Below are 27,785 nucleotides of genomic sequence, written 5' to 3'. Positions count from 1 at the left end.
CAGGTACACGGAGTATCGAGAATCAAATAGCCTCAGCTACCCAGCAGACAATTAAGGCAGAATCGAAGTTTGAATTGAGATTTTCAGTCAGAAGCACACTAAAAGGGTTTATTTTAATATTTGCATAGCATTTTGTTTTATGAAAAAGTCTAAAGGTAGTAAGACAAGTATAGAATAATCTAATTGTCAGTAATCTTAGCCCAGAAGGAAACCTGAGAACTGAAACAATTTTTGCCTTATTCTTTATCTATCACAGAGAGGAACATAAATAAAGAAAACGGTTGCAAAGTATTCTAAATAAAACCAAAGGGAACATTGTTGATTCAGCTAAACTAGGTGATAAAATGGTTTCATAACTAGTCTGATGAGGAAATTTGATCAGATGTTTTATGAACAAACTACTATACTACCTCGAGCAGCTTGTAAATTAACATTAACCTCGACTCTTTTTAATGAGTGACATAGTGGAATTTATCAGACATTTCATGAACCCTCTTTCCTTCTGAGTTAAATTTGCAAAATGCTTCCCTCCAATCTTTTTCGTTTGTTTTTTTCCCTTTCCTGTGTGAAAATATTTATTTCCTAACACTTTGTTCTTTAGCAAAGGTGAATAATCTAGCTTTATGTTTCATCTGCAAAATGGCAACTCCAGCAGCACCGTAAGCCCCTAAGACCATGCTGGGCCATTGATTCAGTACTGACCAAAAGGTCTCTTTTAAATTTCATCTTTTAACTCTCTGAATTTCAGGATTTTTTCATTAGCTTGTTTTTTGATAGCTGCAACGTTCTTGTAAAGTATTTTTACTCTTCATTACTGTAGGTACTTTAAACATTAACTCCAGTTTATGTTTAATTACTAGAACTATCATTTAGATTTTGGTAAAGGGTTCTAATTTATGAATCCCCTCATCCCTCCCCAACAGAGTTGCTGAAAAGATTAGGGTCACAACCAGCGACTACTGGAAACTGTGGGTCAGGGATTGGGTGCTCAGTATAGTCATACAATATATAGCATTGGTCTGAAACACAAACAAACAAAGTAATCAGACCCAGTGTTACTCAGCCCCTGATAGTATGTTCTGAAGTGGAAGTTATCAGAGCAGCAGACACTGCTGGTAAATACCTAATCATGGTTTTGTTTTTAACATTTTTGTTCAGTGGAGTATCCCTAAGCTTCTACAGAGCAGCTTTTCACCACCCCAAAACGTGACTCATGAAACAGATGAGCAATAGTCACAGGGTTTTCACCTTTCCCTTAATTTTGGGCCATGTGTTTTGCTTCCTGTGTGTCAGCAGCCCTGTGGGTGAAAGTGTCATAGCTTCCTTAAGACTACAGTATTGTTCTGTTTCAGCCATTTTGGAGTATTCAAGAGTAATGCAGTTTGCATCTCCTCTAGGGTCTGCAAATGTCATTTTAGTGATGATCCCAGCCTTCAGTAACCTAAGGAACAGAGTCCTGGAGGTACACTCAAATTGGGTACACCAAGCTGCCCCCAATCATGTTTCTTTTAAGTCGTTTTGCCAGATTGCCTTTACTATGAAACAAATTTGGCTGAAATATGTTTGAAATGCGTTTTAGTTTTATGTACTACCATTCAGAAGGTAAAATTGTATGGACACAACCCTCAATTCCAGAACAGGAAAATATATTTAAAAAAAAAACTTTTGCAAAATAAACAGTTTTCAAATACATCCTATTTAAAAAGCCAGTAACTAAAATTCAAAATCTAAGCATTTACAGATTGATTATATTTTAGTTATTAGTTAAATTCTAAATAGCTATTTTAATGGAATGTTGTTGTGATTAATGGACACCTTCCTTTTTTATCAAACTAATTGTTAATTTGTCTTTTTTTAAAAATAAATCTATTAACATGAAACAAAGATATTAAATTCTTATAAAAATGAATCCATTTATAAGAGGTCTGTTAATATGAGTTTTTTTCATAATATATGTCTAACTCACTAAAGAATAGACTTTGGGAATAAAATGTTTCTTTGTTTGTCTTTGTCAGTTTTAGAATCCAAGAAGATTTGAAAAACGTACAAGTATGCGTATTCTTCTAATTGAAGCTTTTTATGGTGGTTCCCACAAGCAGCTGGCGGATCTTCTACAGGAGGAGATAGAAGAATGTGTCCTTTACACACTCCCAGCAAAGAAGTGGCACTGGAGAGCACGGACTGCTGCTCTATATTTCATGCAAACAGTGCCAGCTAATGCTAATTACAGGTAAAGATAGTACTGTAACAAATAATCTTACAGGTCAAAATATGAAAGGGTCTTCAACCAGGTCTCTAAAACTGAGCTTTCTGTTTTTTTCCATACAAAATCATATGTACTTGCAAATGGGTACTGAGGTGAGATATTGACCTTCTTGTTTTGCATGCTGGGTTGTGTTTGTGGAAAGTTGCAGGCATCCTTTTAGAGGCCCCTAGAAAAATATTGGGTCTGTATCTCTAATACTGCAAAGTCTCCATCTTAAATTGTGCTAAATTGCTGCCTGTGGGTGTGTTTCTTTTGAATTCTCCGATGAGTTTAGAGTTGGTGAAAGGGATAGGACTTACAGCTTTTGAGGCTGAAGTCCTATTTTTCCACAGATCGGGCAGAGTAATACACAGAAACTGGCAGTGCAAGCTTCTCCACAGTGTCATACCAAGTTATCTGTGGAGTAACCTGAATGCTGTATGGATGTGTGACCTAAAGGAATGAGAGGATAGTTCAATCTAGTGACTGTTCAGATCTTGAGCTCTGTAATGTGACCACATATAAGGATGTCAAATTCTGTTTGTTTTATTATGTAGACACAGGGCTTAAATTCAGCCAGAGCTGTCTGGAGCGGAGCGCCAGTAAATATTTTCAACTCCCCTGGAGGTTTCATAGCATGTTGGCATGGGAATGTGGAGGGCTCTGGGAAATAGTCTATGAGAATTTAAGCCCTGTGTGGACACCTAGCAACTAGAACCTGAACTGAGACCACCAAACTAAATACACACAGACCACCAAGTGGCCATCATATAGTGAAAACTTCTAGTCACTTATGAACTTGATGGTCTTGAAACCAGCCATTCATTCCTCCTTCCTCCCCTCTTTTCCCCCAATCAGTTAAGATGCTGTTGGATAATTCTATTAAACAGTAATGCACCAAATGGTGATGTGTACATTTCAGTGACTGCAAACAAGAGAACATCACTGATTCAGCAGTGAACTGGGTTTTTTTTACTGTCAACACTTAATTTACTTACACCAAAGCCCTCCTGCTGCATTGGTATCTGATAGCATGGACCTGTGCACCTACACTGCATACGACTGACTTCAGTGGGCCTCTGCCTGAGTGCAGAGGTATATGCTAGCAGATCCCAGCTGAGAACTGGGGCTAATGTTTGCAACTTCCGATGATAACAAGTAAAGATAGTACACACAGATGGAGAGGAAAATGATTTTTGCAGCATATATCCTGTGCTGCATAAGGTCATGTAACATTAAATCTGAGTCCATCACAAATTGTGGAACATAATATTTAATCTTACACAGTTTATGAACAGTTTGAATATATAAAATGCGAGTGCAGAAAATACACCTTTACTGGGCTTGCTGCTTGCTTTCATTTCTAATAAACTGCTACCAAATTATTGTAACTATTTTTTCCTCTGTCTTGCTTGAGGCATTTGAGTATGGATTTTGCATTACTCTTCCTTTGCAACAATTTTATTTTGGAGGAGTATATATGACAAACTGTTATGTAAATTTCTTCTGCATCACAACCACATCCTCCAACGCATCACAATGTTATCTATGCTCCTTCAAGGTCAGCAGCCCAAGCTGTCCAGCTCTAGCTGTATTAAACTAATCAGACATCATTCACAGGCATACACTTCATTAGTTTAACTTACAGTTACATTGACCCCAGATAACTTAACTCCAATTTGTCAAGTAACCTACATCTTAAGAAAAAATACCAGCAGCTTGAAAACTTGCTCAAAGTTAAAAAACTTGCAATCTGTCATAGGCTTATGTGCAAATATAACCTTCACTGACAACAAATAAATCTGAACTAACCAATAGAGCATCTTAAAGAGGAGAAAGTGTTTTCTTTGCCGCTGTTGTTAGTGTTAGATCACACAGAATAAAATAGTCAAAGTTCACAAAGATACAGTATTAAAAAGGGTATGTACTGTATCGTATGCAAGATAAAATAATTAGGAACAAGTGCTGTTGTGATTGATGAGAGGAAAACTGATTAGAGGTACTTACTACTTTACTTGCACATTTTCTTATGTTTGGTTTGTAGTTGAATGTTTCAGATATCGTTCTATTAAATGAAAGTATAAATGCATCAGTTGTCTTATAAGGTTAACTCTGCTTTCTCCTAGTGGGCAACAACCTTGAATCTGTTACTTCTTGTTAACTGTCATTCAAACACCCATCTAGCAAATACTAGGCTCTGCTTTCCATTCAGTAGTAAATTGTTGAGACTCTGAATTAAGAGAGTGGAACTGCATCCTGGAAACTTTGAGAGATATATTTAGAGAGAGACTTTTAAATATTTCTTAAAGAGTTCTGGAGAGGTGATAGAAAACATCAAATTTGCATATATTGACATTATTTGTGACTCGTTTGCCCTGAGATCAAGAATTGCTTTTACTTCCATGTGAAATCTTCAATAGAAATCAATAACATTTCATAAATATTTTGTTACAGTGTGTGTGTCCGATGAAAAAGTAGGGTCGCAAATGTTTCAAATCCAGAACCACTTTGTAATTGAGTATTGCCAAGATTTTTTTAATGTTCTTTGTCCATTTATCTTTTAAGATTTATCTTTTATTCAGGATGTTGATGTTTATGTAAAAGGGTTGTTTATATGTCCAACAATATTGATATAAATCTATACAGCACTAGTATATGCTCCTGAGAATAATATTGCTATTGCTAATCATGGAAAGGATAGCACACCAACTAGTGCTCAGATATTATTAAATAAGCTAAATAAAAGTCTAAAAAGTGCTTTTGAAGCAGTGGTCTCAGTGGTCTTGGATTTTAAATTCAGGAGTTTTACTGTGACCAGTCAGGTTCAGTGGTAACAGTTTGCTCATGTCTTCTTATCAGAGAGCAGACATGCAGTCTCCTGAGGAAATCTTAAAAGTTGAATCAGTTATAAGGAATGAAGTTAGTCTTATTGCTTTTAACCTAAGTTGTAAATTGTGTGGCCTGGTGACTTGGTAGGTAGCGAGCACCTTGTGTTTCCAGGAAGGACCTCTAGGAGTCACCTGGAAATAAAAATGTTGAAGAGATGGGCATTGAGATGACACTTTCAGTTCTCATAGGGTAAGGCACAGCACATAGGGGCCCCAAGGGGTGTAGTTTATTTGCAACTCTGAGAAGGTTATATGACCTCCCAGACACAAAGTAGATGATTTTCTACAGAGGAAAGAAAAAACAGCCAGATATGCAGGGCTCAGTTAAATACTACATTCTCTAGTTAAGCCAGCACAAATCTTCATTTGCCTCCTTAAAGAAAGACAAAGTCTTGATGAAGATCAGGCAGGAAAAGAGCCCTTGCGTCAATCCCAGTGGATTTAGGTAGTAAACCTGAAGATGACTAATTGATTGAGGTACTAGAGCAGTGGTACTCAACTTTTAAGAACTTACTTCATAGAATTGCTTTGCAGAGACCTGTATGATCATTCCACAATGCTCTGACCTGACCTGAGATGTCTGTGTTGAATTTGCATCAATTCAAGATACTCCATCTTTACAACTCCATTACAGACAATGTAGCTCTTCTTCTTCTTCTCCCTCCTTCTCCTCCACCACCATGCAAAAGGGAGTAGGCTTTTTCAATTCACTTCCCCAGTTTCTGAAATGTCCCCTTTTCTTGTCTCTCTTCTGTCTGTTTCTGCGTGGTAGGGTGGGGCATTTCTCTTCATTACTTTTCTGGTTTCTGGGAGAAAACGGGGATGGATGGATCTCAGTGATTCTTTCCTTCACATCAGGAGAAATAGTACAGTTTCCAGAGGGCAAATTCCAAACTACACAGTCTGGGAGGTACAGTAAAAGGGCAATTATGAAGAACAGGCTTCTGTTTTGATCTCTGCATTAGAGCATGCTCAGTGTCTCTCTCAATTTTCTAACATAGGGAGTGCCTTTTTCCCAGGCTGACTCAAAAGAAATCAGCCAGAGGAGAAATTTTGAAGGGGATGTGTGGCTTAAAACAGCTTTTCTCTGATTGGCAGTCTGAAAACACAGTTCCATGCCGCAAAACTTTTTTTTTTTTTTTTTTTTTAACTCTTTGGCTGAGCCCTCTACCCAGCTTTCTGGAGCTGTATTTTAAAAGACAAACTGTATGCTTATTACACTTTTACTGAGGGGAAAATTATTTTTAATGAATGGAGTTGTGAAAAAAAATCTGATGGATGTAATATCCACCAACATATAAAACAGTCCAAGGGTGTACTATTGGATCATACATAATGTTATTTATATAACCCACATTTATTTTAGACATCTGAAAACTAACGCTGCTAGTTATACCAGTGAGCATTTTAGATCTCATATGTTCTGTTACCATTCTACAAGAAAAAATATCTATTTTATAGACTAAACTTTTTACAAACTAATGTACTGACATTTCCAAAACATTATATTTAAAATATTATTTTAATCCCTGAACTTGCAAATTCTTATGCAGGTGAGTAACTTAGTTTATGAGCAATCCCATTGAAATCAATGGAATTATTCATGTACTGAAATTTACTTACCTGAGTAGCATTAGTAAGATTGGATCCGTAATATTTTCTGGATAGCCAAGTGAAATAATCTTTAAGGTGTACATCCTGGGGTTTTTGAAGGCTCAAATGGAAGTGAGGCATCCAACTCTGTCTCTCGTGGTGGGACTATATGATTAGTCCATAGCGGTGGCGTAAGTGTAGGCCTGGGCTTTTGGAGGATGAAGTTAATTTTACTAGAAGTCTTTCTTCTGATAATTTTGTTGTTTAAAGTGAAATACAGAAGGAATACAAACAACTGAATACAAGACTGACAATTTCTACTAAACGTTTTGATGTGAACTCTTACATATGAACAAACAAACCCCATTGTTAAAGACTGTGAAAGGCTAACATACGTTAAATTGTGTAGCGAGACAATTTATCATTGAAATTTCAGTTTTGAAATAAAGTGTACATAAAGGTAACTTTTACAATAAATGGCAAAGGCCAAAAACACAGTCATTTGGAACAGATTATTGTTAATGAGGCCAATAGCATAGCCATCTATTTCTATACCCAAAATGAGACTAGTCCAAATTGTAAGCTTAGTTTTCAGTATTATTGGGAGAGGCTGTTGGTGATGTTTATGTGAAGCCTGCCATGGAGGTGAAATTCCCAGCTGCCCTCTTAGGGCAGATTAACTGCCCTGCTGCAGGAGCAGCACAAAGCAGCCAAAAGCAAAGTCCTTACTCTTTGGGCACTAGTTCAGTATCACAGCATTAGAAATGGATGATCTTTTTTCCTAAGTCTGACAACTGAGGACTTTGAACAGAAAATTAAAAAGTAAAACTATGTTTGAAAATAGGAGTAATAATTTTAGAACTGAACTACCTGAAAATTATTCAGGCAGACAGCAATGTGATCTTAAGCATTCATTTTGCATTAATCAACTTTGCCTAAGATAAAATGCTGACAGATGGTAGCTATTCATTTTAACAGTGACAGGATTTCTTTACATTTTTTCTGTATAAACCCCCTCACAGACTTCACTCCAAAAAAGTTTTATTCTTTAATTTGTTCAACATGCATGAAAAGCCCTGATTCTGATCTTGTACTGCTGTAAATCAGGAGTAGCTCCTTTGAAGTCAGTAAAATTGTACTGGTGTAAAATTGTAAGTGAGATCAAAATCAGATCCTCAATATAAGATTTTGGAATTGTAGGGGGAGGGGGGAAGGCATTTGCTGTTGGCTGTTTTCTTATTTTAAAGCTAATTCTATCTTCTAAAGCTAATTTATCCTGCGATTTTCATTCCTGGTCATCCCAAACTTTATCCCAGTTGTGTGGCAGAAAGTTAATGAATAGGATCATCTGCTTGGCCCTAGAAAGAGGTCTAGTAGCTAACGTTAGCTTCCTGATATGAAGTTACACACTATCCCTTCATTATTTTTTTTTTGATGATTGCATTCTTATGAGGGCCCTTTATTACTTGACATGTCGAGACCCAGAACGCATGTTGTAATTAATAGTAGCAGAAATTATATTCTAGTCAATGGGTTTTGGATCTAGTTAGAGTGCTGATATGGAATCCAGTCACCTGTGTGATATATAACTGTAGCTTTTCTGCTTTTCTTCTTTTTTATGATTTTTAGAGTACCTGGGGAAATCCCTCTCCCCCCCCTTTTTTTAACCTAAAATATATTTTATGTATCAGCTAAAGTATTGGTATTTACATTGCTCTGAGTAAAGTCTAATGAAATCCTGCATTATGATTCAGTATTTCCACACTTATCATTTTAATACGTATTTTACCTATCCTCTTGAACTGATGTCTTGTATCTACTTAATTTCTAGATTAGTCATTGGTTTAGTTTCTGTTTTCAAATTACAAACATATACTGTACTATGTTATAAAGAATGTGATATCTTTTTGATTTTATCCTCATTTCAGTTCATAATGCTTGTTTTATGTTTCAAGGGAAAAGGAGCAAATCTTCCAATCTGTGCCCTATAACCAGAGCATTCTTGATATTTGAAATCAGTGTTGCTCCTTTCCTAATTACAAATTATTTTAAACCTAAAAATATAAATCTTGCAATTTTTTGTCAGCTACTTGAACTGTTCATTATTTGGATTAACGGCTTCATTTTTCAGTGGCATGAATATCTAGCTTTCTTAATATGTACTTAAGACTTGGCTGGATTTTGTGAATAGTATATAGTGAAAAGTATTTTTATGGAATGCAAACTGTGTTATGATGTCCACATGAACTTTATGGTTTTCACTCTCTTAACACAGGCTTAGTCCAAAAACCATTAAAGTTAATGGGAGTCTTTCCACTGAATTCAGTGGGCTTTGGATCAAACACTTAGAGACCAGAACAGACCAGGAGCCTGTTAGGATAATCAACTATTCTGTCTAAGGGCTAGTCTACCTGAGGTTTTTAAGCCACTGGGCTAGACTACTTTGGTGCAAGTGATGATTTACCTCAGTGCAATGCATCTGATCTCATGATCCACAGGTCTCAATCCCAGGTCCTCAGGGTTCATGGGAGAAGCCACGCTCCAACCCGTCCACCTGGCAGCTTGCTGACAATTGCTTACCTGGGACCCATGAAGCCCAGCTCCAGTGTGGGGCTGTGCCCCTGAGGTCTGATTGGCAGAATCCCAGAGTGGTTGACTGGATGCTGGCTGTACTTAAGCAAGCGGCAGGAACTGGAAGTTATCTAAACAACTGGGCTACACCCTGCTCTCAACTATGTGCCTCCTACTCTCAGTCCTGATCACCTGACATTCCGACCTAGTGTAACTCCTGGAATCTAATTGGTGGTTCTGATCTCCAGTTTGTCTCCTGCTTTCCTGATCTAGCTGACTCTTCACTTCTGTTTCATGACTGTGGACTCTGGCTCTGACTACTAGGCTTGGCTGCCCACAACCTGGCCATGACGTACTCTGGGGGATTGCACTGGTGGAATATTCCACCAGTGTTTCACACAAGGATGGACTACAAGCTGTCAGGAACAGTAACCCTGATGAAGCCACGGCATACCTGGTGGCTGAGCTTTGTGACTTTGTCCTGACCCTCAACCATTTCAGATTTGGGGACAACTTATCTGTCAAGTCAGTGGCACTGCTGTGGGTACCTGCATGGCCCCACAGTATGCCAACATTTTTATGGCTGACTTAGAACAACGCTTCCTCAGCTTTCGTCCCCTAGTGCCCCTCCTCTACTTGCACTACATTGATGACACCTTCATCATATGGACCCATGGGAAGGAGGCCCTTGAAGAATTCCACCTGGATTTCAACAATTTCCACCCCACGGTCAACCTCAGCCTGGACCAGTCCACACAAGATATCCACTTCCTGGACACTACCGTGCAAATAAGTGATGGTCACATAAACACCACACTGTACCAGAAACCTACTGACCGCTATACTTACCTACATGCCTCCAGCTTCCATCCAGGACTCATCACATGATCTGCTGTCTACAGCCAAGCCCTAAAATACAACTGCATTTGCTCCAGTCCCTCAGACAGAGATAAGCACCTACAAGATCTTTATCAAGCATTCTTAAAACTACAATACCCACCTGGGGAAGTGAGGAAAGAGATTAACAGAGCGAGATGGGTACCCAGAAGTCACCTACTACAAGCCAGGCCCAACAAGGAAAATAACAGAACACCACTGGCCATCACGTACAGCCCCCAGCTAAAAGCTCTCCAGTGCTCATCAACGATCTACAGCCTATCCTGGAAAACAAGCCCTCACTCTCATAGACCTTGGGAAGCAGGCCAATCTCACTTACAGACAGCCCCCCAACCTGAAGCAAATACTCACCAGCAACTACACACCACAGAAACACTAACTCAGGAACCTATCCCTGTAACAAACCCCATTGCCTACTCTGTCCCCATATCTACTCTAGCGACACCATCAGAGGACCCAATCACATCAGCCACAACATCAGGGGCTCATTCACCTGCACATCTATAATGTGATATATGCCATCAGGTGCCAGCAATGCCCCTCTGCCATGTACATTGGCCAAACCAGACAGTCTCTGTGTAAAAGAATAAATGGACACAAGTCAGACATCAGGAATGGTAACATACAAAAGCCAGTAGGAGAACACTTCAATCTCCCTGGACATTCAATAACAGATTTAAAAGTAGCCATCCTTCAGCAAAAAAAAAACTTTAAAAACAGACTGCAAATAGAAACTGCAGAGCTACAATTCATTTTCAAACTCAACACCATTAATTTGGGCTTGAATAGGGACTGGTAGTAGCTGGCTCACTACAAAAGCAATTTTCTCTCTCTTGGTATTGACACCTCCTCATCAATTATTGGGAGTGGACCATGTCCACACTGATTGAATTGGCCTTGTCAACACTAGTTCTCCACTTGTGAGGTAACTCCCTTCTTTTCATGTGCCAGTATATTTATGCCTGCATCTGTAATTTTCACTCCATGCATCAGAAGAAGTGGCTTTTTTTAAACCACAAAAGCTTATACCCAAATAAATCTGTTAGTCTTTAAGGTGCCACTGGACTCCTCATGTGTTTTTGTTGATACAGACTAAACCCTCTGACACTGGTGGAATGACATCAGTGTAGCTACAGTCCTGACATAGACAAGGCCTAACACAGTGGCCTTCCCACATAGTTTTAAAGTAATATATGGAGGGATTTTTTTTCCTGACCCCAGAGTAAATCTGGAATCATAAAAATGAATAACTTGTCTAATTTTACCATGGCTAGTACAAATGCAGATACTATTCATATTAATAGGTGTCTAATCCTTTTGCACATCTGATTAAGCTACTTCCCTCAATAACATCCTGTGGCAGAGAGTTGTGCAGGTTAATGAAATGTGTGAAAATGTAAAGTCTTCCAGAAATAATTGTTCTATTTTTCATAATTTCCACTTGTATTAAAGTATTCTCCCATGCTTCTAATCACTTTCTCTGTATACTTACTATGTCTGCCTGTCTTTCTTTGGATGAGTTGGTTAATTCTGAATGCAGTATACAAGATGAGTCTATACCATTAACATACAGAAAGGCACTGTAATATTTTCTGTATTCCTCTCTTGCTTTCCCTCCTTACTTCATCCTAACTTTTTAATAATGATTTTTTGACCACAGTTATGCATTGAGTAGATGTCCTCAATGAGCTGTCCACTAAGATACCCAAGGACTAGATTCACCCATCTGCTCGAAGAAGTTAGCAGGAAAGAACTGTTTTATTTTGAGGAGGTCAGTGCATCCTCTAACAACCATTTTCTCACCACTGCACTGCCACCTCCATTTTGAGCACACTGGCCTACAACCTCTTCATTATTATGTCCAGAAAAACTATTTAGATCATTTTAGAATTTTCCAAAATGTACGTTGTTATTTTCTACCTGAGCTTACTGGCAGAGGTAGATGACAAAGCGAATAAATGTTAGGAGGTTTAAAATTCGGAAATAGTAAATAGTTTATTCTGTAATGTATGGACATATGTAGAATGTTTGGTGTGGTATACTGTAAAGGTCTTAAAGGCATGAATTTGGTGGGCTTTGCTTGTCCTGAATAATGTGGACATCCCAGAAACCATGTTAATAAAACTTTATAATGAATCACACCATCATGTCTTCCCTAAATATACTGTATACACATAGGATATAGGGTGGAGATATCATGTGATGCATTATATTAAATATCTCTATAATTTATTTATCATGGACATGGGGTTGCCTAACTGCATGTTGATCAATAATCTGCCAGAGCCAGGACTACTTATATTTCAAACCTCTGTTCAGCTTCAAACAGACACATTTTGTATTTCTTTAAAGACAAGAATACAAGTGTTCCATCTTTTCCTCCAAATGCAGAATTATTCTCCAAAATTATACTGGCCTGAGGTGCAGGAAACGCATTGTTTACTCTTGGACCAGTATAGGTTTGAGGTACAATATCTTGCAAAACATTTGGGAGTAGGGTTGTCACATGTCTGGTTTTCGACCAGACTTCATAGTCGAAAAGAGACCCTGGCAACTCAGGTCTGCACCACTGACCGGGCTGTTTAAAGTCCGGTCAGCGGTGCAGCAGGGGCCTGGGGCTAAAGCAGGCTCCCTGCCTGCGCTAGCTCCGAGTGGCTCCCAGAAGAGGCCGCCAGGTCCTTGCAGCCCCAAGACATATGGACAGCCAGGGAGGCTCCACATAGAGCCCCTGCCCCGAGTATCAGCTCTGCAGCTCCCATTGGCTGGGCACCATGACTGGGAGCTGCGGGGGCTGTGCCTGCGAGCATGAAGGCAGTGTGTGGAGTCTCCCTGGCCACATGTGGAACACATGACTTATGAGGAGAGGCTGAGGGAACTGGGATTGTTTAGTCTGCGGAAGAGAAGAATGAGGGGGGATTTGATAGCTGCTTTCAGCTACCTGAAAGGGGGTTCCAAAGAGGATGGCTCTAGACTGTTCTCAGTGGTAGCAGATGACAGAACAAGGAGTAATGGTCTCAAGTTGCAGTGGGGGAGGTTTAGGTTGGATATTAGGAAAAACTTTTTCACTAGGAGGGTGGTGAAACACTGGAATGCGTTACCTGGGGAGGTGGTGGAATCTCCTTCCTTAGAAGTTTTTAAGGTCAGGTTTGACAAAGCCCTGGCTGGGATGATTTAATTGGGGATTGGTCCTGCTTTGAGCAGGGGGTTGGACTAGATGACCTCCTGAGGTCCCTTCCAATCCTGATATTCGATGATTCTATTAGCATGGCACTCTAGAGGGTGCCACAGCCGACCCTATGGATACCAGTAAGGCAAAAGTCTCCAATGACTGGGCATGTGCACACCTAGAATGGAATGGACATGAGCAACACATCTCGAAGAACAACAGTTACGAAAGGTAACTGTTTTTTTTTGCCATTAGAAATTTGGCAACCCTCTTTGGGAGCTTTAGACAGTTGGAAATGAGAGAGGCCCAGCTTTCTAATAATATATACTTTGCATCCAACGCAGGAAGATCCCAATAAAATGGATCTTAAAATTGCAACATTATGCAAAGAAAAATCTACGTTAGGTAATATTTCGAGGTTTTAAAATTCTATTAGTCATCTAATTTTTCTGTCCTTCATAGCCTGAATATTTGGACTCATAGTGTCTAACACACTTGGCTTTAGAAGAAAATGACACAAACTAGTGCCAATACAAATTTTGAAATTGTCGAAACATTCCCAGTAATTTTTTTCTGTAAAATATACAGCATATACATCATATATTGTGGTATGATACAGAGATGTTACTGGCACTAATTTGGAATGACCTGCATAAATCAGTTGCGGCTTCTTCATTGATTAGTGGCTATCCCAGACACCTGTATTAAAGCCTTTTGCCCCTTTTTGATTTTTTTCTGATGCCTATTGTATTATATAAATTACTTTCCCCCCCAGCAAAGTATAGTTACATCTGGAATGAAATCCAGTATCTGTCAGACAGCATACAGCAACACTGCAAATTAGTTGAGGACAGGAAGTGAACTGTATTCAGTTAAAACCAAAGAGGGAAGATAAGTAAGCAGAATATACTTTACCCACATTGGAGTTGGGGTAGAATACCGTGGCTAGCATCTCTGCTCTTCACAAAAGTGCTAGGGTCTTTTTAGTGACCACAAGTGGCCAGGATTTCAGTTTTACATTTAATCTGGAAAATAGCACTCCAGACAGCACAATGCCACCTAATATCATGCTAACATATTGTTTCAGTTCTGACTTAGAGAGACGATGCCATTTAATCAGTCACTAATACAAGTTCTTTAGCACCTTCTGATTTCCTTAGGTATTTCCAACTTATGTGCTGACCAGGCTCATGGTATATCTGCTATTACCCTGTTTTCCTAATAGCTTTTTGTGAGTAACGTTATTACAAGCCTTTTGAAAGTCTAAATAAAGTATACCCACCATTTTCCTTTTATCTGATTTATCTCTGACAGTGCCTCATCTTCACTACCTGTAAAAAAGCAACGCCAGGATAGGTGTTTCCTCATCATTCTCTATAATGAAGATCTTCACAAACGAATCATTTAGTTTCTTTGCAGTCTCCTTGTTCCCTTTGATTGCCCGCTTTACACTCTGGTGGTCTAGCAGACCCAGTGACAACAACGAGAGCTTTCTATTTCAGATGCACTTAAGGAATTTCTTATTGTTTGTCTTTATATTCTTGGCTATTTGTTCTTCAGATTTCCTCTTATCTGTCTTAATCTCGACTTTACATCTTGCCTACTGAAGTTTATATCCCCGTCTAATAAGAACTAGAAGTGAGAATAATATGTGATTTCCATTCTGCAGCTGAGTTAGTAGGAGAAGTTTAGACCTACTATCAGCATAATTTGTAATAATTGTTAGGATGAAAGAAAGATATATCCACAGAGGGCCTAATTCTTCTTCTGTTTACACTAACTTTACATCAGTGTAACCACTTCACAGTGTTTAAAATGGTGAGTTACCCCACTGTGAGAGGATAATCAAGGCCAATCAGTAAGAAGCATTTATTTAAACATTTTCTTTTGTTAAGGTTAAAGGATATTTCTGCTAAAAGTTTAGTTATCTTGTATTTCCTCTAAGCACCATAACAATATTTCTTTTAAACTGAATAACAGGTTTTCTGTATCATAAAGATATTATTTATTTATTTGGGATACTGTTAAAAGTCTTCTGCCTGGAACAAATTTAGTGATGTAACCATACTCAACTGAATAATTCTTCTCTATATATGATGCTATGTATATCATGTAAGGCAGAATTTTTTTTAAAAAAGGGATAATCTGAGAACATCTGCAATTTTTTTATTTATGGAAAAGAATATCCCATTTTTAATTAAAGATGAAATTTAAGAATGATAAATGGAACCATTACCTAGTAGCAGCTAGTTCGCAGGCATTTTTTCCTCCTGTTCTGAGATTGCTGCAGGTTTGACAGTGCCTTTGGCTTTTCTGAACAAATGCATTTCATACTCGTGACAGAATAGTTGTAACTCACTAACATGAAACAGTTATCATGCATAGCAACATCTCTATGTTTAAACCCTGAGGAATAGAATTATTTTAAACTGTGCATATGCAGAAATTTCTTGGTAATCAATTTCATTTTAAAAAAACAGCTAAAAGTTTTATCTGCCAAGTACATTCAGATAAATGGTGCTAAAGATATTAAAATTATGCAGGAAGATGAGATGAATTTCAAGGTATGGTGTAACAAAGAACTTTTCTCTTTAAAGTGAAAGGGTTCCTAAATTTTCTTTGAAGGAGAACTTTGCTTGTTATAGCTATACTATGTTAGCGTAGTTGCAAGAATGCTGAAATTAGATTTTATTTCAGAAGGAAACACACTATATCATACTATTTACAATGCCAGACATAACTTCTGTCTGCCTTGTACCTACTGACAAACTGAAATGTACACTTTAAACCTGTTCTCCTTCAATTACGCCGCTTGCATCTTGACTCCCATTGACTGGAGTTGATGTGGGGAAGTTAATAGATGGACCAAGAATGGGGTGAATTTAACATTCAGAGAACTAATTTACATGAGCATTTCTTCTCACAAACAGCTCTACAATTCCCTGCTACAGTGTTTTAAGGGTATATTGGTTGGCCTGCTGATTAAGACATTTCAGAATTGATTTCTTCTGAATCCAGCCCTAAAATTATTTTTGTAATATAGACAAAATTAGCACTGGAATCAGTCCTGAACTCTTAAATAGTGCATCAGTTATAGCTTATATAAGAACTGCTATAATGGGTTAGACCATGGTCCATCTTGCCCAGTATCCTGTCTCTGACAGTGACCTCTACCAGAGCTTCACTGGAAGTGTACTGAACAGGGCAATTATGGTGCGATCCACCCCTGTCTTCCACTCCCAGCTTCTGGTAGTCAGAGCCCCAAACATGGGGTTGCGTCCCTGATCATCTAAGCTAAAAGCCATTGATGGACTTATCCTCCATGAACGTATCCAATTCTTTTTTGAACCCAGTTATATTATTGGCCATCACAACATCCCATGGCAATGAGTTCCACAGGCTTGTTGTGTGGAAAAAGTACTTTCTTTTGTTTGTATTAAACCTGCTGCCTTTTAATTTCATCAAGTGACCCCTGGTTTTTGTATTGTGTGAAAAAGTAAATAACACTTCTTTATTAATTTTTTCCACACCATTAATTATTCTATAGACCTCTATCATATCCCCCCTCAGTCCTCTGTTTTCTAAGCTGAACAGCCTTAATCTTTTGAGTCTCTCCTCATATGAAAGCCGTTCCGAACTCTTGGCCATCTTTGTTCCCTTCTCTGAACATTTTCCAGTTCCTCTATATTCTTTATGTGACAGGGACCACCAGACTTGGACACCGTATTGAAGGTGTAGGTGCCATGGATTTATATAGTGGCAATATGGTATTTTCTGTCTTACTTTCTATCCCTTTCCTAATAGTTCCTAACATAGTGTTTTTCTTTTTTTACTGCTGCTGCACATTGATCTGAAGTTTCCAGAGAACTATCCATGGTGATTTTAAGATCTTTCTTGGGTGGTAACAACTAATTTAGAATCCATTATTGTACGTGTTGCTTATGTATAGTTGATGCTGGTAAATCAAGTGCCAAGGCTGTAGGTGTTAGCTAAGAATTGACAAACTCATAACTGGAAACCAAGCCAGCTCACCTATGTGTTAGTTTTGTTCAGAATAGGTATTAATCTTACAAGAATGTATTTAGTGTTTAGACTCTATCAAATGCTTATAATTTGCTGCATGTATTAATTTCCATTGCATTGTTCTTCACAGTTGAGGATGTGAGGGAGATTCCCAAACCTGAGCTGTTCTTTTTAGGTGACAAATCTGAGGAACTGTTCCAGATTGAGGTGTCATTAGAGGAGATTTTGGAACAAATTAATAAACTAAACAGTAATAAGTCACCAGGACCAGGTGGTATTCACTCAAGAGTTCTGTAGGAACTCAGATGTGAAATTGCAGGACTACTAATTGTAGTCTGTAACCTATCATTTAAATCAGGTTCTGCACCAAATGACTGGAGGATAGCTAATGTGATGCCAATTTTTAAAAAGGGCTCCAGAGGTGACCCCGTGCAATTACAGGCTGGTAAGCCTGACTTCAGCATCAGGCAAACTGTTTGAAACTAAAGTAAAGAACAAAATTGTCAGACACATAGATGAACATAATTTGTTGGGGAACAGTCAACATGGTTTTTGTAAAGGGAACTCATGCCTCACCAAACTACTAGAATTCTTTGAGGGTATCAACAAGCATGTGGACAAGGGGGATCCAGTGGATATAGTGTATTTAGATTTCAGAAAGCTTTGACAATGTCCCTCACCAAAGGCTCTTAAGCAAAGTAAGAAGTCATGGGATAAGAGGGAAGGTTCCTTCATGGACTGGTAACTGGTTAAAAGATAGGAAACAAAGGGTAGGAATAAATGGTCAGTTTTCAGAATGGAGAGAGGAAAATAGTACTGGGTCCTGGCCTTATCAACATATTCATAAGTGATCTGGAAAAAGGGGTAAACCGTGAGGTGGTAAAATTTGCAGATGATACAAAACTACTCAAGATAGTTAAGTCACAGGCAGACTGCGAAGAGCTACAAAAGGATCTCTCAGAACTGGGTGGCTGGGCAAGAAAATGGCAGATGAAATTAAATGTTGATAAATGCAAAGTAATGCACACTGGAAAACATAATCCCAACTATACATATAAAATGATGGCGTCTAAGTTGGCTGTTACCACTCAAGAAAGAGATCTTGGCGTCATTGTGGATAGTTCTCTGAAAACATCCACTCAATGTGCAGCGGCAGTCAAAAAAGCAAACAGAATGTTGGAAATCATTAAGAAAGGGATAGATAATAAGACAGAAAATATATTGCCTCTGTATAAATCCATGGTACGCCCTCATCTTGACTACTGCATGCAGTTGTGTTCGCCCCATCTCAAAAAAGATATACTGGAATTGGAAAAGGTTCAGAAAAGGGCAACAAAAATGATTAGGGGTATGGAATGGCTGCCATATGAGGAGAGATTAATAAGACTGGGACTTTTCAGCTTGGAAAAGAGACAACTAAGGGGGGATATAATAGAGGTCTATGAAAGTAAATAGGGCAGTGTTATTTACTCCTTCTCATAACACAAGAAATAGCGGCCACCAAATGAAATTAATAGGCAGCAGGTTTACAACAAACAAAAGTAAGTATTTTTTCACACAACACACAGTCAACCTGTTGAACTCCTTGCCAGAGGATGTTGTGAAGGACAAGACTATAACAGGGTTAAAAAAAAAACTAGATAAATTCATGGAGGATAAGTCCACCAATGGCTATTAACCAGGATGGGCAAGGATGGTGTCCCTAGCCTCCGTTTGCCAGAATCTGGGAATGGGTGACGGGGGATGGATCACGTGATCATTTCCTGTTCTGTTCATTCCCTCTGGGGCTCCTGGCATTGGCCACTGTCGGAAGACAGGATGCTAGGCTAGGTGGGCCTTTGGTCTTAACCAGTATGGCCATTCTTATGCTATAAGGAAATATGCAAGATTTGCTTTATAACTTTGAAAATGTTTGCTCTGAATTTGTGAACCCAGGCACCAGAATTGTGCCCCACAGCCATCCAAAAGGACTGTAAAAAATTAAGTCGGCCATTATAAGACAAAAGCTTTGTTAACTGCGACATCCACTCATGGAGAAGTACATGCAGAAGGCCTTATCCATCGACTTGAATGCTGGAAAAGGGAAATAAAAATAGTTGACATGAAGATTTTTTATCTCTTTTGCTGTTTGAATTTTCACAGGGCCAGAGATATTAAACTGAAGTCAGAGATCCGCAGGGGTTGCCTCTGGGTCCTCCGTGGAAGATATTTTGAATAGACAGATCTCTACAACTCTATCACTTTTAGGATTTAGATTGCAATTCCTTTGTGTGTATATGTTTGCTTGCTTTAACCTGTAGATAACTTTATTTCTTTTTCCTAGTTAATAAACCTTTAGGTAGTTTATTACAGGATTGGCTAGAAGAGTTGTCTTTGGTGTAAGATCTAGGATACCAATTGATCTGGGGTAAGTGACTGTTCTCTTGGGTCTGGAAGCAACCTGAATATATTGTGATTTTTGGTGTAAGTGACCGTTTATCACTAAATCCTTCTTGCCTGGTGGCAAGATAGATTAGAAAGTCTAGGGGGACTGTCTGTGATTCCATGAAAAGACGGTTATAGTGATCCAGGAGTTCACGTTTGTCACTGGCTTCAGTGGTGGATTAGCCATGGGGCCCAGATCCGGGGGCCCCAGGCTGCCCCCATCCCCAGCAGAAGCCGCAGGTCAGGGGAAACTACTGCAGCATCCTCCACCCTGCCCTGTCCGCGGCACGTTTTTGCTGTAGGGACCCACAAGATTACATATATTTCCACCCCTACCATATCCAATTCCATAGGGTGATATAAGGATAGCTGACGTGGTTCTAGGAGAGTTTAAAGGAGTAAGGATTTTGAATTGGCCAAGATGGCTGTCTCTGTGTTGTTCAAGCATGCCTATTCTGTGGTCACTTCTGGTTAATTTAGGTTGTCTCAATGTCTATCTTAAGAATTAGTTATTTCAATGATAAATAATACAAATCATTATTATTAATTGTATTATCATAGTGCCTGCCTCTCTAATTTATCAGCACTCTTTCAAATTAGGAAACTAGCTGTGGATTCTGAAAACAGGGTACCCCTTCTAGGATTTAAAGGCTTGTGTAAACTATGGTTATTGCATAATACCCTAGTGTTTCTTGAGAAGGATTGATAGAATTTGATTAATTCACGAAGCAGAGGGAGCCACTGGTTTGCCCAGTCCACACTTTAAGGAACTACCTGGTTGCAAGGTTTTGGAGACGAGAAAGTTGATTGATTCCCAGGGATGGGCTGTTTCATTTTTCTTTGGCTATCTCTAGATCAGTTTGGAATCCATTCCAGATTACTTAATCTCAGTTGCAGAGGTCCCTCTTACTTTGGGGAGTAATCTGGAGTTTTGATTTCAGAAGCCCTTCCATCCAGGGCACTGAACGTTTGGATTTGAAGCCAGAGCATTATACAGCTTGACCTGGGAGGTGAATTCTCCATGTTGTTGCAAAAAGGAGGTCTTTGAATTTGCCAGCAGCAGGACTGGCTCTGGGCACCAGCTTGGGGTGGCACAATTCCAGGGGCGGCATTAGAATCATAGAATATCAGGATTGGAAGGGACCTCAGGAGGTCATCTAGTCCAACCCCCTGCTCAAAGCAGGACCAATCCCCAATTTTTGCCCCAGATCCCTAAATGGCCCCCTCAAGGATTGAACTCACAACCCGGGGTTTAGCAGGCCAATGCTCAAACCACTGAGCTATCCCTCCACCACACCACTGCTTGCTTGGGCAGTTGCAGTTGCGCTCTCGGAGCTTGGGGCGGCAATTTTTTTGCTTGGGGCAGCAAAAAACCTAGAGCAGGCCCTGGCTAGCAGATAGATATTTTCTGCACGAGAAGAATATTCAGGCTTTTTTCGCTGATACTGGGTGAATTTATCCAAATTAGATTTGAACATCTTGAATCTTGATATTCTTATGTAGTACACCTTTTGATATTTTTTCTGCTGTGTAAAGGAAGGGTGAGTGCAAAAAAGCCATAGGCTGGTTACTTCCTATATTGAATAGTCCATTGCTAATGTGGGAGGAATATTAATAGGAAGAAGAAGAATCTACATGCTTTCATAGCTGTGCATGCTATTGGGAGTATCTTTAACATTCACAAAGTTTGAACATCTATGTAGATGAGATACATATTCAGTTTCATGATGGATTCGATCTACCCTGAGAACGGTCTCTTGTGTGACAAATGTGCCCAAGACAGGTCTGAGACGGAATCCTGGAAAATAGTTGTAGGAACATATGGTAAAGCCTCTATCTGCAGTAGTTGTTCAGTTGGGCAAGGGCAATCTGTGTCTACTGTTTGTATTTTTTCTTGTTTAAAGTTGTGGTATTTTCCTCCCCTTCTCTCAAATATCATGTCTGTCTCACGATGTGACAGTGTCAAATAATTAATACTGTTGTGGCTTTAAATTTCAAACTAAGTTGTCAATATTTGAATAATATAGCTAGGGAAGTTACTCGGGGGAAAGTTGCCTTTGGAGAGAAGAACAGAGACTGGTGGGAAGACACTATGTTAACCCAGCAAATTAATGGTCAGATATAACAGGGCTTTTCTTCAAGGAAGTCTGAATCACCATTACAGATAAAATGCTTTTTTTTCCCTTGGTTATTATATTTTAGTGAGAAGATAGCTAATTTAATTGTTTTTTCCCCCCACGTTGGTGACATTTAAAATGGAAACCAAGATTTGTTGGGGGTGGTTGTAAAAGCTTGTTGAAATCTTTTGTACATGCCAAAATATGTTTTATTAATTTAAGCTAGCCAAAGAATACTTGTGCCTTTGTAAAAGTATTTTTCATTTAAAGAAAAAAATAATCCTTCTGAGCTGTGAAATTAAATGCAAGACAAAATAAAAGATGCGGAGACTTTAGCTGGTGTTTTATTAAAAATCCCGTCGAAGGGTACAATAATGCAGAAATATTTATAACAACACGAATAGTAATGTTTCTGTTATTACTTTTACTTTTGTAAGCTTTTTTAAGATCAGTGTTGATGTGTGATAGTATACAATTAAAGGTTTTGTTTTTCTAATTTTGGTTAGTTGACTGTGGGAAAAAATTTTCATCTTTATTTTAACAACTTTTCATAGAAGGGTGTTGTATTTTCCACTCTAAAAGCCATTAAGATACTTTCAATATGAAAGTAATTGAATTCAAAATTTTTACTCTTCTGACATATGACAGTATTTGTGTGGTGGTGGCACTTGTCCATTTCGGATTATTTTCTGTCTATGAATATTATACAATTTCTTGTTAGTGAATTACAGTATGACGTATGGCATACTTGAAATGGTATATGAACAGTATATAGTGGGGAAATTGCAATTTTTTGTTTTGTTTTACCTCTCAAACTTTCATACCTTTTGGAGATTGGGGGAAGTAATGTAACAAGCAACTCAAAAAAAGCATAAGGGTAACCTTGAAAAATTACAGGGAAATTTCCACAACAGATACACTAGTAATGCTGGTTTAATAATGATTTCCTGTCATGAACTATTTTTATCATATGCCTGCTCTCTGACGTGGCATTCTATTTAATGTTTTTGAGAGCCATGTTTTAATCAGATTAAGCTCAAGGAAACCGATAGGTATCTGTTTGGCTCATGGCTTCTGCTTCTGTTTCTTATTTAGTCATAAGACTATTGTTGCTGGAATCTTTTTAAAACACATTTTGCTTGAATTGCAGCAGGAGTGCAGCTTATACTGTGTAAGTCTTAAGGCTGTGTGTCAGTGGTTTTCATGATATATGCACAAAGTGCATTACGGATTTTTTTTTGTAAATTTAAGAAGACTAATACAAAATGTGTTTCTTTCCTCTAGGTGATTAAATAGCTAAAAATAACCATCTATTTTTAGTTTCAAACATACTGATGTTTCTTAGGAACAAACTAACCAAAAACAATGTTAGGAAAGACTGATACTGAATAATACTGCATTCTAATCTCCTTATGTAAAACAAAAATCCTTAATAAAACAGCAGATATTCTGAAGTCATTTTATCTGGTATGCAACATGAATAATCTGTTTCATACGTTAGATGTCATGATTATAAAATGTTACTCTTAATAAAACTATTTTAACTTCAATATTTTTATGTAGTCATTTTATTAAGTTAAATCAAGCAAAAAGTTTATGAGCAAGATTATTAGTTATGTTGTCCAATCCTTTGTGTGCATTGGACATTCAGGAACTGATCCAACAAGGTGCTGAGTGTTTTCTATGAGCTGGTGACTACTCTTGACTCCTAGTGAATTTAGTGCCTCACCGAATGTTGTTGGCACCCTGCAGGATTAGGGTCATGGGGCTGGATTTTAAAAAAGCACTGTATGTATTTGTGCTCATAATTTTAAGTGCACAAATTAAGTAAATACGTGGCTAATGACCCATTTGGCATGTTCAAATACAGATTTTTGCTCTCACAAAAAATAAAGGCTGTGTTGATAACCTTTTTTAAAAGTTTTGTTTATACTGTATATACCTCCATTGAAGCATTTACTTGATTGATATTCTGGAAATCCAGCAACCAAAGAGTTAATACATGTAATTTGTTTCTTTACATACTAAGATTAGTTGTCCTTAAAAAATGGGCGTTAACTCATTATGCAAGGAAATTCTAAGGGAAAAAATAAAAATAATTTTATTTAACATAGTAATAATTTCTCTTTCTAAATTTTGAAACCACAAAATAGAAAGTACATATAGGATCAAATTCTTCTCTTGAATGTCTCCCCTCAGATCACACTGGAGTAAGTGGGGTTTGTACATGTGTATCCAAGGGCAAAATTTTAATCTTCAGTAATTTATGCCAGTCCTATTGCTTGTTTTTTAAATAATATAGACAAATTAAAACACAGCTTTTTAAAATAAGTTTCATGTGAAAATAATAGGTATGGGAGATTTAAACATAATAATATGCTGATTTCAGTGCCTTACCAGAATGTCTTTTAGACTGTGATAGGGCATATGTGATGGTTACTGATTTGCTGGTAGGATGCAGTCAATTGAACTGGCATAGTACCATATTTTAGTCTAAATAGTGATTGACTATGTTAACCATTATGGAGAGATGTGTGCTGTACAATATGATACTACATATAGCAAGGCTAGAAGAAGCACTCATAATTTTAATTTGGGTACTTGGGGCACTGACATAAATTTTTTGAAGCATTTCTCAAATCTTGTTCCTCTGGTTTTATTGTACCATTGCCTGAAAGCATTTCAGGCAAAATGATCTTTGGAAAATGGCTTATGTAGTGATGATGATTTTAGGGATGTATTGTAATTTTGCTATACTTGTCAAAAGTTAACATTGGTGAAATATTTCATACATATGCTGTAGGTTGCATTTCAGGTGAACTTAAATAGTTAGGAGCACAATAAGCAAATGTGTACTTTTTGAAATTTTGACTGAATCTTACAACATTTGTTGAAATCCTTACAAGATATTCATCTATTTGTAGCATCATATAGGTCTGTCTCCCCATCTGTCTCTGTTTTTCATGTAGACTAGGTTCTGATACTTTTTTTTTCACTTTAGTACTTACTCACTGAGCCCGCTATATTGCCATTTCTATAACAGTTCTTTGTCCTCCAGCTTTTATTGATCATTTGTGATTAAAATACAAGATTTTTTTCGGAGGGAAAAACTTTACAAGCAATCAATAGGTTTAGTTTAATTTAGACTTAATTTAACTATGTATGGTAGGAAAAGTAATTTAACTGAACCCATGTATGTCCTATGAAATAATTATAGTAATAACACAGTGTGAAGCCAAAATCTGAGGAACAGGAAGAAGAATATGGAATATTCTAGTTCAGTGCATTATCTTCTGACATGTAACCTTTCTGCTGGGCCAGATTTATTAAGGAATTTATATGACTTTTATCTTTTATATGTAACTACTCATCTCAGGTTCAGAGTCCCTACCAATAAATCCTTATTTAACAGGATATCCCTGAGACACTCTCTCTCTCTCTCTCTCTTTTTTGTTTTTTGTTTTTGACTAAAATAGTCTCATCTGGTTTAACTAAAATCTTTGCATTACTTGGCGGTGGTTTCTTTTGTATGTGGTGCTTAGAGCTCATTGAAGCTCAAACGCTACAGGAAATGCAAATCATGCAAATCATCCTCACACTGACGATGTACAGTGGGGTGATTGAATGGCAGTACGTATGGCTCGTGGGCTGACCACATGAAAGGAGTCATTTAAAGACCAGATGAGCTAAAGCTGGGTTAAGTTAGACTATGTGTGAGCTTCAAAGCTTATAGAATAGCATCCTTTTTAAAAATAAAATTTATTTTATTAATAACACCTGCAGCAAGTTTTAATAGTGAGGAAATAGATGGACGCACATTACATTAAATATATGTCATACTTAACTCAGAAGGGAAAACATTGTTTTAAAACTCAGGTATGCCAAAATGTATGTATCATATGTTTTCTTTCATTTTTCTACGCAGGCAAGATTATTGGGCCCTCCATGTATGTGTGTGGGTGGGGGGAAGTTTGCTTAAAGCATTTTCTGTTTTTTGTTTAGACTTTTTAAAACAGCTTTAATTTTATAATATTTTGTAAAAAATATTGTGTCATAGTTTTTTCAGTGCTATTGAGGGGGTCTTTATTAAGAGTTTATCAATTTAATTCAATAGTTGCACATTTATTGGATTCAGTATATGCTGTGGCAGCAAAGACAGAAGTTATGTTGGTTTAAGTTTTCTTTTTTGTTTTTTAACTTGATTTGATTATTGTTTGTGAAACAGGGTTGAATTCAATATGCAGAAAATGTATGAGGACAATTAGAGTAAGGAAAAACATTGAGATATAACTTATTTTCTTACATTAGAATCAAAATCAATAAAGAGTGAACAATTAAAATAAATTAAAAACAGTCATTTCCACTGCTGCTTGTCACCATTTGTATTGGCACAGGTGACTGTGGTTAGAGTGGCAGTCTTAAGAGGGAGTCTAGAAACATGATTTCCTTTTTCAATGTTACCATTTTTTTTAAAACCTATTCAGAGTTAGGTGCAACACACAACAGAAGGTTGAGAAAAGTGTGTCTAGGACCTGAACCTGTAAACTTTATTCTGAGTAATCATTACTCACACACTTTGCCCCATTGAGTAAGGACATCTATCATTAGTAAGGTTTGCAGGGTCATGAACTATAATACACATTTCCTATTGGGTGTTCTTTCTGATTCATCTTTCTTCAAATCCTGCCCAACTCATCTTTGAACAGATGTTTGTTACTTTTTTTCCTATTGATACCTTTGGCAGTTTGCTTCATGATTTAAACATGTGTGTAATTCTGTGAAATTCTATTTTCATGTCTTGCAGACTAGTTTGCTCCTTTCCTTTAAACTCAGTCCATGGTCTCTTGTTTAGAATAAGATTTCTTTTCAAACAGTTTGTTAAAGTAAGTTCATTCCTTTCCTTTATTGTATTGTATACCTCAGGTCAGCACCAGGATTATGGTGATCTGGGGTTTTAGACAACTCCCCACACAGTGGCTGTGCCATGACATTCCACCCCTCCTCCCCGCCCCACCACACATACCATGACCCTGTCCTTTCTTAGGGTAGTAGGGGGCTGCCTATGCAAGAACCTTTGATGGGGGTCCACCACCACTCCTCTTTGGACAGGTCCCCTCACACACACAGTCCCATTCTGTGATGTTGTTTTGGGCCCCCAAAGAACCAGATTAACAACCTGTAAAAGGAATTGGGCAGTTTATACCTCTCAGAGCTGTTGGTTTCAGTGTATCTGCAAATGCAGAGAGTCTTCTCAGTACTGGGTATACTTGGATCATGTTGACAAGGTTTTCTTCACTAAATAGGGCTAGATGCACAGTTTTAAAAAATGAAAGCGAGATCCTGAACTCATCACAGGATTGCAGTTACTAGGTCCTTTCTCAACCCTGCTTCATGTATTTCCTCATCTCATGTGTGTGGCAAACATAATCATATATCTTGAGTATGATGCTGTGTATAGATTTTTAGAGATATGTGGTGAATAGCATCATGTCTCTTAGATTAGAATTTGTTCTCCAATCTCCTTCTGAACTAGAAATACAAATTTATTTTAAACCTTAATTTTTTTACCTCGACCAAATCCCATTTTCCCTGTTAATTAAGGGTCTGATCCAAAGGCCACTGAAGTGAATGTAAGTCTTTTAACTGACTTCGGGCTCGGGTTCTAAATTAAAAAATATATAAAAGCTATTTAAAGTTGAGGCTGTCACTTGGCGATCAAGTCACTCTGTTGGGCCACAGGTGTTGCAGAGGCCTCAAACTAATAAGGTCGTATACAATATCAGACATACTGCAATATCAGGGTACAATATGGATTATGTTTTTGTAAAATGAGATAAAAATGGCAATTGACCTTTTTTAAT

General features: G+C 37.9%; 1 protein-coding gene across 1 annotated transcript in view; it reads left to right on the top strand.

Annotated features, from left to right (window-relative positions):
• GTDC1 (glycosyltransferase like domain containing 1) overlaps positions 1-27,785 on the top strand; it is a 291,732-nt gene that overhangs the window by 83,481 nt on the left and 180,466 nt on the right. Inside the window, exon 2 of the mRNA XM_074967297.1 lies at positions 2,016-2,230. Coding sequence (XP_074823398.1) covers positions 2,052-2,230 — 179 coding nt within the window. The 5' untranslated portion in view covers positions 2,016-2,051. The remainder of the gene's footprint in view (positions 1-2,015; positions 2,231-27,785) is intronic.

This window comes from Natator depressus, chromosome 11 (assembly GCF_965152275.1).
Source record: "Natator depressus isolate rNatDep1 chromosome 11, rNatDep2.hap1, whole genome shotgun sequence".
NCBI lineage: Eukaryota > Metazoa > Chordata > Testudines > Cheloniidae > Natator > Natator depressus.
Note: the sequence above shows the minus strand (reverse complement) of the source record. Positions and strands in the feature narration are given on the sequence as shown.